Genomic DNA, 20,353 nt, shown 5'->3' on the forward strand with positions numbered 1-20,353 from the left:
TAACAGAAAAGTAATATATACTAAAATATTGATGAAAGCAAATTAAACTGTAGTGAAAACTTCAGTTTAATTTGGATTTGATGCAAATGGTGCCTTTGGGGCATATGTATCAAGCTCCGAATGGTGCTTGATGCCCCGTGTTTCACACAAAGACCGCTGCTCCATAACCTGCCCACCTGCTCTGAGCAGGCGGACACCCCCTGCTGGCGGCCTATTGGCCGTGAGTCTGCAGGGGGCGGCATTGCACCAGCAGCTCTTGTGTATTCAGCGAGGTCTGTCGGACCTGATCCGCACTGTCGGATCAGGTCCAACAGACCTTAATAACTAGAGGCCATAATATCAGCCCCAGGTGTTTTCCAGTTACCTTCTTTCTCCCATGTGAAATTTTGTATCCCAGAAAGCTTCATTACTTTCTATGGAAGGCAATTTGTAAAAGATACACATAAATATACAAATTATGATCATAACTTGCTAAAGTTACACAGAAAATATGAAAGCATAATGTGAAAGCAAAATACACTGCAAACAAACAGAGAAAAGAGAACAGGAGCGCAAGTGACTGATCTAAGAGTAGTATTGTAAAAAATTATATTTAATAGATGTTTGTACAAAAAACTCACTCACACTTTTTACCCTCAAACATATGAGGTATGATACAGGCACAATCGTAAGAGGACCAACAGTTTGGCTCAGTACGAACCCTTGGTGTTAGTTTCTTTTTCAGATCACCTTCCTTCAGGACTGCAGCTGCAAGCCAAGCTGTGCTGAAATCTCCGGTTTGTCCGTAGTCACTATCACAGGTTACTGTTCAACTGTCCCAAAGTCTTTGTACCACAGTGTCCTCTTACACAAGTCCGAAAAGACAAAAAACTAAGCTTGTTCGCAAAACATCAGACTTTCACAAGCACTCACAAGCTGGCTAGAGCGCTGTGGGTCTGATTGCTCCAAGCGTGCGTCGATGTGGGCGTGGCCTAACACATTTTGTGGGACTCCTCCCCACTTCGTCAGAGGCAAAATACACTGCAGTATGCAAAATATAAGACAAAATAATAAGTGCAAAGTTAAAATGTAATCTGAAGTGCAAAACAATATAGAATACAAAGTATAAATGCTGATGTCATGCAATGCTATATTGCACTGGGATTGTCTCTCATTCACATACAGAAATGCAGGCAATGTCCCTTGCAGAAGTAAAGCAAAGTCTTCCTTTCAAAAATTTTACTAGAAATCTCGCAGTGTTGGAGGATCCTTTTAGAATATCTCACCTGAGCAGAGAGGTTTTGAATATCTGGGCCTTAAAGAGAGACTGCAGAGCTATGGATCTGATTAGATATGATGTGGATTTGTTGCTGTAAAGTGTTGCAGGGTCAGGATTCTTGTCTGAGGTTTATTTACTGCCTTACCCATTGATCATTCAGTGTTTATCTTGGATAACCTTGGAAATTTTAGATTTCATGTCCCTTTTTTTAAATTTATTTAAAATGACTGGTTGTGTCAATTGAAACTGCCACCTCAATTGAAAACTTCAATAAAGTTATATTACTTATACTTTGTATGAAACCGAGAGAGAGAGTGTATTTATTTTTTAGAAAAAGATTCAATGAGATTTGAAATAGAGTGGGAGGGTCCTTACGCTACATTAAGGCAAAAAGGGGATTTGGAAGGGAGGACACCCTGACAATTGTGGGGAGTGGGATGGCAGGGGGCACCACTACACTACAGAAAAAAATAGAAATTAATAAATAAATAAAAAAATAAATAAAAAAAATTCATATAAATTGGATGCTCACATACAGCTGCCATTGCCTAAGATGGCCACCACTAGTGGGGTGGGTTTAAGAAATATTTGGAGGGAAAAGGGAGGTGGGAAGGTTGAGTAGAAAACATTACACTGCAGGGAAAAAATACCTGGGAGGTGTCAGGTGGAAGCGTAATCTCTACTCTGCATAAAAAAATGGCCTTACAACCTGATTAATCCCTTCACTGACAGGAATTTCAAGTAAGGTGTGAAGCTGCAATTAAGAATATTCTAATTGCCAAAAGCAATGGCAAAATCATGCATGTCTGCTTTTTCTAAACAAACAGTGGTCCCAGAGAATATTTTACAACCATTTGTTATATGACTGCAGTAGTTGTGTGTAAATCATTTCTGTGAGAAACCCAAAAGTTAACTTTTTTTTTTTATGTGATCGTATCTGGTGGCCAAATAGTGGCATCAAATATATCAAAATGGGCCTAGATCAATACCTTGGTTTGTCTACTTTTAAAATATATACAGGTAAATAAAAATAAATAAAAAGTTCTATTTCTGTTTAAACGGAATGATAGCAAAAATGCTGAAAATTCTCTGGTACTTTAGACAAGTTTTTCTCTGAAATCACTGGTGGCGAAGGAGTTATTAGTTTTTGACATAACTTGTATGAGCAAGTGTCAAGTTTTACTAAAAACTAGATAAGATACATATACTAATCCAACCTGTTCTATCACCTTAGTTATGCAGACAAATCCAGTAAATTAGTCTGAAATTATCTCCTTGTAGAAAAGGCATCTAATTTGTCTGACTTTTAATGCATAATTATCATTTTTTTAATTACATTTCCCACTAATGAGGTCAGACTGGGGTCTGTAGTTAGAGTCTCCCCTACTACCTTTTTATCTGAAGATGTACTGCATGATCAATTCTCAAATGTTCTGGAACAACTCCTGGCAACAGTATTAGCTATTAGTGCATCTAGCACAGATCCATGAGTCTGCACCCATACTAATATGTCTGGATTCTCTTTAATTTTTTTTAACAATGCCAATTAAATCGTTCTCTGTATCAAAGAAAGTGAAAGAAGAAAAAAACTGAAGCATACTTTAGTGACTTTCAGTTTGAAATACATTCAAAATATGACTGATGTATATAAAATAGCATACCTCCTAACACTATTATTGTTGTTCTGGGGCTGGAAGGCTTGGGGTGTAGTCTGAGTGAGTCCAGTGTTGGATCAGGTAGGGAAGCCCTTGATGGAGTCTGATGATCCAGGAAGTGGGCAGGGTTTTGTTGTTCCTGGTTGGGGTTTGGTTGGTCCCATGTATCTTTTTTTTAGAAATTGTTTTTTGGCCAATAAATAGTATAGTCACATAAAATGTAGTACAATCTGGAGAAACCAGTGACATGTGGAGATCATCCACTCCCACCAGCTATTTTACCCAGCTAGTATTTAGGGAATGTGGATTAAAGGGACATGAAACCCAAACATTGTCTTTCATGATTTAGGTAGAACCTACAATTTTAAACAACTTTCCAGTTTACTTCTATTATCAAATTTCTTTAATTCTCTTGGTATAAATTGTTGAAGGAACAGCAATGCACTACTGGTCTCTAACTGAACACATGGGTGAGCCAATTACAATCAGTATATATATGCAGCCACCAATCTGCAACTAGAACCTAGGTTCTTTGTTGCTCCTGAGCTTACCTAGATAAACATGTCAGCAAAGGATAACAAGAGAAAGAAGCAAATTAAATAATATAAGTAAATTGGAAAGTTGTTTAAAATTATATGCTCTGTCTAAATCATGAATGTCTAATTATGACTTTACTGTCCCTTTAATATTTTTGATAAATACTGGGGGCAGAATGATTTAATCAAGAGTGATAGGTTCTATGCATTAGTGTTAAATACCATACATTTTTGTTGAAAATTTACTTTTAAATGGTCATTAAAGTACTTTTCTTTTTTCTTTCTTTTTGTAAAGACCTGCATGGAACCCATGTTACTATTCTGATTGGTTGTTTTTATTAATTATGGGTAGATGTAAATGTGTCTATGCTCAAATTTAAGCAATTCATTTTTAGAATGGTGCAGGGTCAGTTGCATTTAACCTATGATAGAAATACTATAGCCTTTCTGGTGGAACACTTTTCAGAAAAAGCAGGCAAGATATATAATAAGTAATTAATTAATGATAATGAATACATGGGTATTGACACCTCATTTTATTTTTATTTCTGAGTAAGGAAGTATTATTTTATGTTTGTTTTGCTAGTATCTTTTTTTTTTTTTTATAATGTAGTGAATTGTGTTGTGTGAAATAATTTATCATTGGTTTCTGTGTGTTTTATTTTCTGTTTCATATAAAAAAAAAAAAATTTCTTTTTTTTTTTTTCATTCTGTCTTCTTCTGGTCAAATGCTTATGTGCTAATAATATTTTAGCAATAATAAGAGCTCCACTTGTAATCTAGCCCATAGTGTTTCAGAATTTGTTATTTATTTATTTATTTTAAATATCTACCATGGGGAACTTTAAAAAATAAAGGCTTTTTCATGCTGCATCATTTTATAAGGATTACATTAAACATCCATTAAATACAGAAAGATTGTGTAATAAATAAGTATTACAGTACTGATATAATGGCTGATCTATCTTTCCATTGGGCATATGGGAGGTAGGGTTCAGAACAAATGTTTGTATTCAACAAGAGTTTGTTCTACAGTAAGCCACATGTGTCCTGACGTTCCTGAAGATGAGGCTTTAAATACGTTTTAACTGGAGATTTAATGTTTAAATAAGTTTTGTAAGGTTAAAATTTAAAGGGATATGAAACACATTAAGGTAGAGAATGCCATTTTGAACTTCTATTATCAAATTGTCTTTGTTTTCTTTGTATCTTTTCTTGAAAAGCAGGGTCGTAAGCTCAGGAGCCTGCATGTATCAAGAGCACTATATGGCAGCAGTTTTGCAAGAATGTCATGAATTTGCAAAAGCAGTAAATGGCAGCAATATTTCCTGTCATGTTGTGTTCCAGATGTCTAACAAAAAATATAATGGGAACAAACTAATTTGATTATGGAAGTAAATAGAGAATCTTTTTTTAAAAATGATTCTTTGTTTCTTTCGTTCTTTCTTTCGTTCTTTCTTTCGTTCTTTCTTTCGTTCTTTCTTTCGTTCTTTCTTTCATTCTTTCTTTCGTTCTTTCTTTCGTTCTTTCTTTCTTTCGTTCTTTTGTTCTTTCGTTCGTTCGTTCGTTCGTTCGTTCTTTCTTTCCGTTGTGCTTTTCTGCTTTCTATCTCATGTAAGTGAAAATTTTTCCAAGAACAAAACTACTCAATCGAGTTTGTAATAATTAGCTTTTACTGGTAACCCAGAGAATATATACACGTTACAAGATTTTAATAAACCATGAAAGCTCCCTGATGTTTGTAATTTAACTCTTTAGCTCTTTTTATATTACACAAGTTATCTGTATAAAAAGAATTACATTGTTTTTTTATTGGGTCATGCTGCTGTTACAACATTATATTAAAATATATTCTTAACTTTCATTTGTTAATTGGTAGATAAATAGATAAAAAGATAGAGAGACCGACATATAGATATAGGTATATGCATTTGTGACTTTCTGCACTAAATGAATCCCTAAAATTTTGCATTCTGCAATTTTCAAAGCCAGATTTATTTTTGTGAAATTGCAACGCACGAAGATTTGTGCAAATCCAGATCTTAGTGTGTTGCACTTTCACAAGAATAAATCCGGCTCTGAAAATGACTGAATGCAGCTTGCGGGACCCATGTTCAGCATTAGTTTAGTGCCTGAAGCCACAAATTCCCATGCCTAATAGATAGATAGCTAATCAGCTGTGTAATAATAGATATAAACAAATGTTTTGTATTTTTAATACAGTAAAAGGACTGTGGTTTTGGTTTCCAATGAAACTGCTTACAATGACCGACGATCGTACACAAGTGAGGATGAGGCATGGAAATCCTATTTGGAAAATCCTTTGACGGCAGCAACTAAGGCCATGATGAGTATAAATGGAGATGAAGACAGCGCGGCTGCACTTGGTCTGCTATATGACTATTACAAGGTAAGTTATTTGTTAAAGAAAGATGCAAAGTATGTGAGTATATAGACTGAATATTGAATCTCTGTGATTACCTTATGGCTAAGCCTCTGCAGACTGTGAATAACTCCATATAGATAACATTGTACTCACTCATGTGAACTATCACTGTCTAGCTGTAAAAAAGCTAATAAAATGCACTCAGGTTAAAGGCAGTGTGTATTGGCTTAGAAACGGGCAGAGATGTAGAGGTTATTAATTGTATAAATATACAAATTGTAGTTGTGCAAAGCTGGGGAATGGATAGTTAAGGCGTTATCTATCATTTTGGTATGGTTGTACCCTCAATAGATCATAATAACATCTAAAGGAACTAATATGTACCATTTAGGAGTAAATAAAGTACAAATATATTTCCTACTGTCAAAGGGTCCATGTCTGTACCATTTAATCCCCCAAAAAATGTACCATCACTTGTGTGTCTAAAAGGTTGAGGGTGATCAGTGATTCAAGGCTGCCAAACCCTCAAGTCCATATAATTTGTGCACCTCAGTTATGCAATGAACACATAACTGGCAGTCGCCAACAATGAATTGAACATACATGTTGTACCGCAAAATAATTAATGTTCAATGGTTGTTGGTTATATGCAAGAGGTGGGTAAGGCAACAAAAAATACTTAAAGGGACAGTTTACACCAATTTTCATTTAACTGCATGTAATAGACACTACTATAAAGAATAATATGCACAGATACTGATATAAAACTCCAGTATAAAACAGTTTAAAAACTTACTTAGAAGCTCCCAGTTTAGCTCTGTTAAAAGGATTAGCTAGAACACCCCTGAAACTGGGAAATATTCATACACTTCCCCCTCCCCCTTCCACTGCATATGAAGACTCTTTACACAAAAGCGAGCAAGCTGGAGTAAGTATCTGTCGGTATTCTCCTAAAACTTTGGGGCTTGGTTAAGAGTCTGAAAATCAGCGCAATGTTATTAAAAAATCTGTATAGGCTATATAAATGGATCATCTACAAAACATTTATGCAAAGAAAAGTCGAGTGCATAATGTCCCTTTAACGACCCATATCTTCAATGACACTGTGTTGCTGGTTCTATTCTAAATAGCGCACAAGCAATTTATTTAAAGCATCAAGATGATAACTCCTAAACATAAAGCAAATATATTAACTTAAATTACAAAGAAAAAAAAAATCATTTTAACCCCTTAGTGACCAGACTACTTTTCCATTTGTTGACCGTTTGGGACCAGGGTTATTTTTACATTTCTGCGGTGTTTGCGTTTAGCTGTAATTTTCTCGCCATTAAATGGACTTTTGAAAGATACCATTATTTTCATCATATCTTATCATTTACTATAAAAAAAAAAAAAAAAATTTGATGAAAAAAATGGAAAAAAACACACTTTTTCTAACTTTGACCCCCAAAATCTGTTACACATCTACAATCACCAAAAAACACCCATGCTAAATAGTTTCTAAATTTTGTCCTGAGTTTAGAAATACCCAATGTTTACATGTTCTTTGCTTTTTTTGCAAGTTATAGGGCAATAAGTACAAGTAGCACTTTGCTATTTCCAAACCATTTTTTTCTTCAAAATTAGCGATAGTTACATTGGAACACTGATAACTATCAGGAATCCCTGAATAACCCTTCACATGTATATATTTTTTTTAGTGGACAAACGAAAGTATTGATCTAGGCCCATTTTGGTATATTTCATGCCACCATTTCACCGCCAAATGCGATCAAATTAAATTTTTTTTTAACTTTTTCACAATTTTAGCTTTCTCACAGAAATTATTTAAAAACAGTTAGTGCAATCATGGAACACATGGTTGTAAATGCTTCTCTGTGCTTCTGATGTGTTCAGAAATAGCAGACATATATGGCTTTGGCGTTGCTTTTTGGTAATTAGAAGGCTGCTAAATGCCACTGAGCACCACACTTGTATTATGCCCAGCAGTTATGGGGTTAATTAGGTAGCTTGTAGAGTTAATTTTAGCTTTAGTGTAGAGATCAGACTCCCACCTGACACATCCCACCCCCTGATCCCTCTCTGACCCCCCTCAAACAGCTCTCTTCCCTTCCCCACCTCACAATTGTTACCGCCAGTACTAAAATGAAAGCCATTTTTTTTCTTTCTAGCTATTCTGCAGTGTTGGATCCCTCCCCCCCAAAACAGCTCTCTAACCCTCCCCCCCCCTCTACCTAGTTGCTGCCATCTTGGGTACTGGCAGCTGTCTGCCAGTACCAAGTTTGTTAAAAAAAATAGCCTTATTTATTAATAAATAAAACCCAAATTTTCTGTAGTGTAGCTGCCCCCTCATATCCCTACCCCCTCCCAGATCCCTTTCCAAATATTTATTTGCCCCCCTCTTCCTCCATCCCTTAGAATTTTCTGTAGTGTAGCGGTCCCAGTCCCACCCGCTCCCACCTGCGCGCGCTCTCGTGCCCGCCCACCACTGTCAACACCTAGAAGGGAGTGGACCAGCGATGGGCCATCCCACCCACCTCCATACAGCTCTCACCCACCGATGATCAGCACCATTGCTGGATGATGCAGAGAGGGCCAAAGAGTGGCACTCTGGATTGGTGGGTAAAAAAGGGTACTGCAATACCCATCACAATCACTTCCAGAGCTTCAAACCCCAGAGGACGTGTCAGGCACGTCCTTGGTCCTTAAAGTTTTTTTTTTTGTAGGACGTGCCTGACACATCCTTGGTCGTTAAGGGGTTAAATTCTATAAAATAGAAAGAGCTGTTTAAGAACCAGTTTAAAAATAAAATAAAATTGTAACCGTTCCCCAGTCACATACATGGACACTGTGTAACACGCCATAGCGCCATCTATAGGTTGAAAGTTCCTTGACATGTGTAACACAGCTCCATCTATTGGTAGAAGGTTCATCACCAACATGTGTACTGGAAAAATCGACTAATTTGCATATATTTTGCATAGAATGAAAATGAAAATAGTTGTGAGTTTTATTCTTTATCCCTCCCCTGAATCCCCCTTACTTTCGTTAGAGTTATATTTTATTATTATTATTATTATGTTGTTTTCTATATATTTATGTTTTATATGGTGTGTCACCCTAAGTTAAATGAGGTGTTGTTAGGGTCTAGTACAGAATGAAATTTAACCGTTTTTGAGTAGCTCCTTATAGAACTGGTTGATTTGCCTGATTCTTTCAGGAATTCCTGTAGCAGTCTTAGAACCTGCTATTTGGCTACACTATCCAAACTTATCAAACTGTAGTGTGGCTGTTGTAATACTGTCAGAACAACAAGTAGACATTAGGTGTATGCATATTTAAATGTAATATAATTAACTTGATGGAACAGCACTTTCAATATGCTGTGTTGAGTACAAATTTGCCATCAAGAGGTACAAAGGGCAGTACCCTTAAAAACCCTTTCCGGTCCTTTAAATGTTTAATTTGTGCGGCCGGCAGGTCTTATTTAATTTTCGCGCCAATATTTTTGAATTACACAGCTAAATAGCAAGTCACCGCTAGATGTCGCTATTCAGCTGTGAAATTCAAAAGCAGCAAAGTCGGAATATATCCAATATTTAAACGCATGAGCTAAAACCCTTTGTTGGATATATTCCGACAAAGGAGCGCAAAGGGTTAAAAGGCCAAATTTGCGCCACTTTATTAAGGGTACATTATGGTACCATAGCATTGAGGTCCAATCTAGTCACCAAAAGGTACATATATGCCTTTGAAAGGTACAATCTGTAAGGGTACCAATATGTTCCAATGTTAAAGGGTACAACGGATGTACCTTTGAGGGTACTGCCCCAGTGACAAGCTGTTGTACCCCTAAAGGTACAACTTTTGCAAATATTTTCTGACAGTGTATTATCACTTCATCTACACACAAATGCTTCCTTACCTTATCTCTGTTTGTATACCAAATCCAAAAATACTTAGAGAGAACAATTGAAAATTAACATTTAATTACTTATCTCACCTAGCATCTCACCTACCTCCCACTAGGAGTGTAATTGCTTTTGCTGGCTATGTTTACACAGCTTTTGTATAGCCTATACTTAAGTATAGAAACTTTCAGCATAGGTAGGGATACCACAGGTAAATTAAGCTATTCCATTTGCTTATATAAAGGTAAAGGAGCCACTTGTAAACAATGTATATGTGTATCTGAGGAAGGGGTGAACACCCGAAATGTCACATTAAGTTAATTGCTTTTGGCTTTCAAATCCAGTGACTGCAAACTTTTTTGGACTTTATATTGCAGCCTTTTGCACCCTGGTACTTGTTGACTGGTTAGGTGAGAGTGCTTTCTCTTTGAAATTTATATATAATGAAAATTACAAAGATGATAATTTGGGGACTATATATATATATATATATATATATATATATATATATATATATATATATATATATATATATATATATATATATATATATATATATATATATATATATATATATATATATATATACAAGTATGTTCAAATATATATGTACAAATTCTAGCATTAATAATCATTTATAAAAAAAAAAAAAACATTAGATAAAAGCATATCATGCCTTCTAGAAATACAAATACACATTAATTTATGTGAAAGTACCAAATAACAGATTTTTTTGTATAACAAATAAATAAAAAAATAACTTTCTATGAGATATTGTTGAGGTATCAATCTAGCTATTTCTTGGACATTAACAGATGAAAAATAAAAGATTAGCTTTAGAGAAATGTGTTTGTTCATGGACAGTAATGAAATGGTATAAATGAAGTTGGGAAACAAGAGTATAACCCGCAACATCGATGACTGTTAGTTAACAACAGTCCGATGCTCATCGCGCCGTACTTGACGTGCGTGTTTTTGACTGTTCTTTTAGTAAATTAGGGTATCGTATGCAGATCCGCGGCAGCGATGTCTGGCGAGCGTATTGACGTCGGCGAATGCACCAAGATAGACGCTTTGATAAATATCCCCCATTATCTTTAATGTATTACTTTCATTGCAAAAAATAAAATACTCTTTTAGCAAAATAAAATATTGTCAATGTTTCATTTTGGGAGCAAAAAAAGCAAACTGTGCTGTTTGGTTTTAAGTTAGTCTCCCTACATGATCTATTTTTCCTAAAGACAACATTACATATACCAAAGTTTATTTGTTCCCTTTTTTCTTTCAATGACCCATTATAAATGTAAATTTGCATTTTTGTACCAACAACAAAATTTACAACATTGTTATTTTTGCTAAAACTTCAAAAAAAGAAGTGTTGCCTTACAGTGAAAAACATTAAAAAAAGGAATGTCTAGTGAGATGAAGTCATATAAGGGAAATTAAATTTATAGGTACAAATTCAAGTGCATTTCTACTATACAGTCAATGACCTTTCAATGAAATTACAGTTCAATCGTTACAAAACATATTAGGGCACATTTTCATCAACTAACTACATTAAAAGAATAACAATCAATCTGTTTCATTGTTGTAATAAAAAAAAACTAAATAGTGGGTTATACTTAACATAAATATTTGCAATATGTATTATTCATCGTTTAAAAATGTTATCTTTTATTTTTTGTTAACTTAATTTATGAAGTGTCCATTGCTTCCTGTTACAGTCCTACAAGGGGTCTGGAATCTCTACAGGAAGGCATATCTATTGATTGATATCATACATCTTCTATTGTAACATGAGCTGGTTTACTATTCAGTGAATACTAGAGAAGCAGTCTCTTTTGCCCCTGCTAACAAGAGGACAGAATGCAGCTTAAAGGGACACTGAATCCAAATTTTTTTCTATCGTGATTCAGATAGAGCATGCAATTTTAAGCAACTTTCTAATTTACTCCTATTATCAAATTATTTTCATTCTCTTGGTATCTTTATTTGAAATTCAAGAATGTCAGTTTAGATGCCGGACCATTTTTGGTGAACACACTGTGTTGTTCTTGATGATTGGTGGGTAAATTCACCTACCAATAAACAAGTGCTTTCCATGGTACTGAACCAAAAAATAGCTTAGATGCCTTCTTTTTCAAATAAAGAAAGCAAGAGAACGAAGAAAAATTGATAATAGGAGTAAATTAGAAAGTTGTTTAAAATTGCATGCTCTATCTGAAAAAAATTGGGTTCAGTGTCCCTTTAAGTTGTCAACATGTGGGCTACACTGAGAATTGTGCTTATTTTGCAAGAAAACAAGTAATTTGTTTGCTGTTATTTTCTTATTTATATTTCGGATTTTAGTTAAAAAAAATAATTCAATTTTTTTTATTTGTATGCAGTTCTATGTTAAATACAGTGTTAATAAAATATTTACATTATATTTTAGGTACCTAGGGACAAAAGATTGTTACAGTTGAAGTTGAATGATGTACACGAAGAACAAGATAAAAGGTAATGTGATTCAATATAAAGGACAATTTAGTATTTTAAATCTAAATAAATATAATAAAATTAGTATAAGCCTACACTTAATGGGACAGTCAACCCAAAAAATGTTCTTACTCCTACAGATAAAGTTTACTAGGATAAATAGTTCAAACTGTAGCCCAGTTTTGCTAAATATATAGTTTTCAAGTAAAATTACTTACTACATGTCCCTCAGCCATTTTGAAATGGCCGCCAGCCCCCTCCTCTATTTCGTCATACCCATCTGCCTTCCTTCCTCTTCTTCCAGTAACTCTGCGATCCTCCACGTTCCCGTTTTTGGCACATGCGCAATATGCCGATTTTAGTGAAGGGGCCTTTTGAAGCAGGATCTAAAAATAACTGCTCAGTATCCTAGCGGTTTCTATATGCAGCAGACTAGTTGGCTTCTCTTCATCTACCGCCGCATATAGGAACCGCTAGGATACTAAGTGGTACTGATGTTCCTGGATTCTGCAATATTTTCTAACTTTATACAAGCTGAAGATTCAATGAAATAGTGCTCCCTTGTGCTCATTTATATATACCTACTATTGCTTGGCTTGACCATGTATGAGCAATGGAATGCTGAGAAGGTTGGCTCTGCGCTTACTTATCCTGATTGGTTTAAGAATACCATAACCATAATCTCATTAATAGTATCAAGTATGAGAAAATAACTTTTTTACTTTTACATCTATAATGTCATTTATGAATAGCCACAAGTACTGTGCTACAGCACGATAAAAAGATGTCAGAAAGTGGCCCTAAGATTATAATCTGCTAAATGCAGAGAGACAGGGGCATCAGACTGAACACTAAATAGAGAAATAGGATTCTGTGTCTGTATAAGAGGCCTCTGTACTAATTGTTGTGGTACCACCGATGCTGAACGAGCGTTCCCTGCACCTGTTACTCTTTAACACACTCATATTAGCAAACTGTGACTCATTGAGTATTTCCTGTGAGCTGCTGCAGAGTTAGTCATGTTTACTTCATGCTACTGTTGTGCAGAGGGAGGGACTCGGCTTTCAGCATCTCACACATTTACAGATTTTACATTTTACAGATTAGAAAGGGAAGCATCTGAGTGATAAAATAACAAGATCTAATCTGCCAGCAAGCCAAGCCTATTTTGATGGGCTGTGGTTTCAAAAAGCAAAAAGAAGCATAAATTAGCAATTTTTTATACATTTTATACGCTGCAGATGGTATAACAAGTCATGGGGAACACATTCAGGGAAAAACAATTTTACAGTGAACTGTCCCTTTAAGAAGCTTAGTCTTACTACATTCAACATAGTGATTGCTTGATCAGTGCATGAGCCCATTTTTACCTGTCCTAAATTGGCCACACCCGAGAAGAGATGTTTTGTTTTGACTGAAAAACCATGGACATTTTGCTAAGAAACAAAAATGAAAAGTTAAATGTTTTTTTTTTATGTGTTTTTGTATGTAGAACTTTTATAAAGTAGTACTTAATTGTTAATACAGAATATGCTATACAGATATAGAAAAACTTATTTAAAGGGAAAGTCAACACCAAAATTGTTATTGTTTAAAAAGATAGAAAACACCTTTACTACCCATTCCCCAGGTTTGCACAACCAACATTGTTATCTTAATATACTTTATAACATTTAAACCTCTAAATTTCTGCCTCTTTCTAAGCCACTAGAGAGAGCCTCTTATCACATGCTTTGTTATTAGCTTTTTACAACAAGAGACTGCTAATCGATGTGGGTAATATAGATAATATTGTGCTCTCTCCCGAGGAGTTATGCATAAAACAACACTAATTGGCTAAAATGCAAGTCAATAGATAATACATAAATAGTCATGTGATCAGGGAGCTGTCAAAAGAGGCTTAGATACAAGTAATCACAGAGGTTAAACATATATTAACATAACAATGTTTGCTGTACAAAACTGGGAATAGGTAAAACGGATTATTTATTTTTGTATACAATACCATTTTAAAGACTAATACCTAGATTTAGAGTTTTGCGGCCAAATAGGTGCGTTAGCTATGCGTGTTTTTTTTCTAGCGCTGCTTCTAAACAATGCTGGTATTTAGAGTTCTCTGAAGAGCTACTTTAGGCTCCAAAAAGGGAGCGTACAGGCATATTTACCGCCACTTCAACTCTCAATACCAGCGTTGCTTACGGTAGCGACTAGCTGGAAAAACGTACTCGTGCACGATTCCCCCATAGGAAACAATGGGGCAGTTTGGGCTGAAAAAAAAAACGAATTCCGGTTTCTATCAGCCAATCGGAAATAAGGTAGGAAAAATCTGATTGGCTGATTGAATCAGCCAATCAGATTCAAGTTCAATCGGATTGGCTGATCCAATCAGCCAATCAGATTGAGCTTGTATTCTATTGGCTGATCGGAACAGCCAATAGAATGCAAGCTCAATCTGATTGGCTGATTGGATCAGCCAATCCGATTGAACTTGAATCTGGCTGATTCAATCAGCCAATCAGATTTTTCCTACCTTAATTCCGATTGGCTGATAGAATCCTATCAGCCAATCGGAATTCGAGGGACGCCATCTTGGATGATGTCATTTAAAGGAACCTTCATTCTGCGAGTAGGCGTCATGGAAGAAGGATGGATCCGTGTCGGCTGGAAGAAGATGGCTCCGCTCCGGATGGATGAAGATAGAAGATGCCGTTTGGATGAAGATGTCTACTGGTCCGGATGTCCTCTTCTGCCCGGATAGGATGAAGACTTCTGCTGCTCCGGATGCCCTCTTTTGGTCCATCGGTGCCCGGCTGGGTGAACATGGCTCAAGGTAGGGAGATCGTCAGGGGGGTAGTGTTAGGTTTATTTAAGGGGGGTTTGGGTTAGAGTAGGGGTATGTGGGTGGTGGGTAGTAATGTTGGGGGGTGGTATTGTGGGTTTTTTTACAGGCAAAAGAGCTGATTTCTTTGGGGCATGCCCCGCATAAAGCTCTTTTAAGGGCTGGTAAGGTAATAGAGCTGTTAACTTTTTTAATTTAGGTTAGGGTAGGGAAAAATTTTTATTTTGGGGGGCTTTGTTATTTTATTAGGGGGCTTAGAGTACGTGTGATTAGCTTAAAATTCTTGTAATCTTTTTTTTATTTTTTGTAATTTTGTGTTTGTTTTTGTAGTTTAGTTTATTTAATTGTAGGTAATTGTAGTTAATTTATTTAATTTATTTATTGATAGTGTAGTGTTAGGTTTAATTGTAACTTAGGTTAGGATTTATTTTACAGGTAATTTTGTAATTATTTTAACTAGGTAGCTATTAAAAAGTAAATAACTATTTAATAGCTATTGTACCTAGTTTAAATAAATACAAAGTTGCCTGTAAAATCAATATAAATCCTAAAATAGCTACAATATAATTATTCATTTTATTGTAGCTATATTAGGGTTTATTTTACAGGTAAGTATTTAGTTTTAAATAGGAATACTTTAGTTAATAATATTTAATTTATTTTGTTAGATTAAAATTATATTTAATTTAGGGGGGTGTTAGGTTTAGGGTTAGACTTAGCTTTAGGGGCTAATACATTTATTAGAGTAGCGGCGATGTTGGGGGGGCAGATTAGGGGTTAATAAATATTATGTAGGTGTCGGCGATGTTAGGGGCAGCAGATTAGGGGTTCATAGTGATAATGTAGGTGGCGGCGGTGTGCGGTCGGCAGATTAGGGGTTAAAAATATTTTTTATAGTGGCGGCGATGTGGGGGGATCTCGGTTTAGGGGTACATAGGTAGTTTATGGGTGTTAGTGTACTTTATAGCACAGTAGTTAAGAGCTTTATAAACCGGCGTTAGCCCAGAAAGCTCTTAACTACTTTTTTTTCTGCGGCTGGAGTCTTGTCGGTAGAGGGTCTACTGCTCACTTCAGCCAAGACTCTAAATACCGGCGTTAGGAAGATCCCATTGAAAAGATAGGATACGCAATTGGCGTAAGGAGATCTGCGGCTGGAAAGCGAGCGTTAGACCCTTTCCTGGCTGACTCTAAATACCAGCGGGCGGCCAAAAGCAGCGTTAGGACCCCTTAACGCTGCTTTTGACGGCTACCGCAGAACTCTAAATCTAGGCGTAAGTTTTCAATAATGCTAAAAATGGATGAGTTATGAAACATGCAAATTAATTGGATAACTGACAGAATTAAAGAATTGTAATGTGACGCTTATTAACAGAAATAACACACCTGCAAATTTGACTATTAGGTATCACATTCCATTGATGAGATTTTCCTGACTGCAATGTATTATTTCGGAGATCTCTTTCCAACCAGGGAAGTTATTTTTGTGAAATAAGTGTATATTTTACTATAACAGCAGCTAATAGCAGGGATATGACTTGCCCTAGCAGAATGGTGTGCAGATCCTTTTACATATCATTACTGCACTGATTTGATGTTCTGAATTTCTGAATTTGAAACGTAAGGAAATTAAGATCTCAAATTGTTACAGGAACAGCTATTTCAGTAAGATTGTTGGGGAAAAAGGGTAAATATTTTCCCATTAGCTCTGATTTAATCAGCATTGCAGAGAGTAATAGTTATACTTCCATGTACGTTTATAACATATCTTCTGTCTATCTTTATATGGCCTTAATTCATTAAAGCTTGCTGAGCTATTTAACACTAAATAACTGCTATATAGAAAGATATTTTTGAAGCAAAGATTAACCTGACAATAATATGCAGATGTAATTTTAAGATTATTAGATTAAATATTGAAAAAATAAGTGTAAAATGTTAGTGTCCGTAATGCAATGTGTGTCATGTTGTAACCTAAGTTTTATCCGTGCTGAGTGTTAGTTTTTAAATAATTACTTTTAAAGGAAATGCCTTACTTACTTAGACAAAGGGACCATTTCTGCTAGTTTTTAGATCCAGAGAGTATATCATATTTAGGATGATTTACTATTAAATAATCACAATAATTTATGAAAAATGCATTTTATGTAGAAATGTTATTTAAGGGACACTCTATTGCCATATTTTCCATTTAATGTGCCCCAAATGTTTTGGTATACCAGCTTCATGTATTACATTTATTGGGCGTTGTTCTTTTAGGTTAATTTTGCAATTGAAATAGCTGTATTTACTCACCCCCACTCAGAATGAACATTGCAATAGCTACATTTGTATATAGAGTTACAGGCAAGATAAACAGATCTGTTCTTCTGGATCCATTTGAATTTGCACGTTCTTGAGAACAATGATTGGTGGTTTCAATGAAAAAAACCTTAAGGAGAAATTTCAAATACATTTAATATTTTGCAGATGGTATAAATCGTTATTGAAAATGCAGCTCTGTGCCTAATTTTCTTTTTAAATACTAAATGACAAAACCAAATTACATGTTCTGATTGCTGTTAGTCTCCATGAATTCTAGAAATACATTTTGGCTGTTTAATTATTTTTAGAGGGGTGGCAAGACAGGGAACGTACTCACTGGCAGATCTAGGGGTTATAGGAACCTTTAATGTTTAATGAATCATAATTTTAACAAAAATAAATCTTCAAACAGTCTATTTTTGGTTGTTCTGAAACTCAGGACAGGAAAAGTTGAAATGGTTGATTTAAATAACAAAACAAAAAAATAATAATTAACATTAAAAAATGATGACTCTCGACCTCAAACCCCATTAACAGACAATACTGAATTTATCCCTGGTTTAAGTATATCAAAACTCCTTATACAGCATAAATATAGATAAATAACGATATATAACATAGGTAATTAAGAAAAGTTTTACTCGAACCAAGAATTGGTAGAAAGCGGGCTAACATATTTCCAAAAAGTTTTTTCTAATGCCAATGTATTTTGTATATATTCAAACACACTGATAGGAGAAACCTGCTCAGACCCCTCACTCCCTTTGAAATTGTATGTATCTCCCCTACACCTATAAAACATACTCTCATTACTTTATGCCATACTACAACAAACTACCCCAGGCTTCATACCCTATTATATAGAACAGTGGAACACTGAACTAAGCAACCAAATCTCACACCTTGACACAAAACATACGGTATATTCACAAACATCCTAAAATATTCCACTTCTAGCAAGCTATTAGAAATGAATTTGAATATACTTCAGAGGTGGTATTTAACCCCAACTAGACTTAGAAAAAATATTTCACACTCAAAGTGATAGATGTTGGAGATGTGCTGAATCTAAGGGTACTATAATGCATATATGGGGGTCATGCCCACTGATAGTTTCTGTATAGGAGGAGATAGTGTTAGAAACTTCTAACGTTCTAGGGCATCCACTTCAGCTAGACTCTTGTTTATGGTTCTTCCATCAAATACACCGATCTTTCATCATGACTCAAAGAAAAGTATTTAATATTTTGAGTAATAGTATTAAGTCTCTAATGGTACAAAAATGGAAAACCTCTGAGGTCCCAAGCATAGGATGATGGATACATAGGTGTGACCAGTTTTTAAAGTTAGATGAATATTATTTCATAAGGGACACATCCAAATTTTATGTATGATCAAATGCAGTCAATGTGGGACACGTATATATAACAGAGAATCAAGAGATGAGCGTAATACCCCTAATATACTCTTAAAACTAGACAACTGCTGGATAGGAATGGACAATATGACTTCAACTATATTCCAAATTGTGACTGCGTACGGTTAATGATAAAGGTCTTAATTTCTGAAAATAAACTGCCTAGTTCACATTATTCTCAAAGGACAATTTCATTTTATTTAAATTTGTTTTGTATATTTTCCATTTATACTGTTATCATATGAGTATAGCACAACAATGTTAAAGGGACATTGTACACTAGATTTTTCTTTGCATAAACGTTTTGTAGATGATCCATTGATATAGAACTGAATAGATGTATACATTTGTTTACAAATTCCTGCAGGATCCAATTTATGTTATCTGTCTTTTCATATGGGAGGGGGAGTGTCTGCTCATTTTGTTTACCCAGCCCCTTCCAGTGGGTGTCCCAGACTACCTCATCAACATTGCTAAACTGGGAGCTTCTAAGTAATTTTTAAAAAGGTTTTATACTGAAATTTTAGATCAGTATCTGTGCATATTCTTCTTTATGGTAGTGTCTATTACGTGCAGTTATATGAAAATTTGTGTATACTGTCCCTTTAATTTTATATGTAATTATTGTTATAAATAATTATAATAATGCAACAATGTTTCTACATATATTTTGTATAACTGATTTTTATTATGCAAGCTTTTGAACATTGTATGCTAAAAAGCTTATAAATATAATAAATAAAAATAAAATAAGAAAAATGATGGCTCTCCCTATCAGCACCACCACAATGTAGCTTTTGTGCACACCTATTAGCACCTTTAATCATTCAGATCTAGAAGGACCCCCACTCTGGCATAATAAAGCCTTCTGGATGAGGGTTGTACCATCCAAGATATACTGAACTGAGATTTGAGAGAACAGAAAAATAAATATGTGCTATATATAAATGTTATTCCATCTAAAGGGAAAATAATGTAACTACAACTGTAGTTGCTTTTTCTATATTGACGTCAACATTATTATCACTTCAAAATTAACTGAGCTAATTGCAGAGTATGTTCTTATAAAGTTTAATGTATTATTATACTGGACTCTTTTTTATTTATTATAACCCTTTGTATGGTAAGGGTCAAATGCTGGCATGTGAGCAGAGTAGGGGATGTTCTGCGGGTGGAGTCAGTGTTAATTATGGGAATGGTCATGGGTGTTTTATGGGTGGAGATGAGTAGACCAAGGATATTACATAAGTCCTATGAGCATGGCTAGAGTAGAAGAAAAAGCTGTAGCTAGAGGGTATTTTTGCCTTTCTCCTCAGCACAATAGCTGTGCAATGTGAAAGCTTGTGGTGGCTGTACACCTTGGTAGAACCACCATTGGTTCTGGTGTTAAAGGAAATCATTTTAGACATGTGCGTTTTTGTTTTTTTCCGAATCGAAATTCGTACAAATTTGGCAAATTCGGAGGTTGAAATCGATTCGAATTTCCGAATTACCGTAGCAACGAAACTTAACTAATCTGAATGCATTTGTCCCGAATAAATCTGAATTAGTTTGTATTTATTTGTTACA

General features: G+C 35.1%; 1 protein-coding gene across 1 annotated transcript in view; it reads left to right on the top strand.

Moving 5' to 3' along the window:
• The window catches only part of GRHL2 (grainyhead like transcription factor 2), a 213,445-nt gene that overhangs the window by 47,300 nt on the left and 145,792 nt on the right, over positions 1-20,353 (top strand). Inside the window, exons 2-3 of the mRNA XM_053715256.1 lie at positions 5,673-5,859; positions 12,184-12,248. Of these exons, the coding sequence (XP_053571231.1) occupies positions 5,673-5,859; positions 12,184-12,248 (252 nt within the window). The remainder of the gene's footprint in view (positions 1-5,672; positions 5,860-12,183; positions 12,249-20,353) is intronic.

This window comes from Bombina bombina, chromosome 5, assembly GCF_027579735.1.
Source record: "Bombina bombina isolate aBomBom1 chromosome 5, aBomBom1.pri, whole genome shotgun sequence".
Taxonomy (NCBI): domain Eukaryota; kingdom Metazoa; phylum Chordata; class Amphibia; order Anura; family Bombinatoridae; genus Bombina; species Bombina bombina.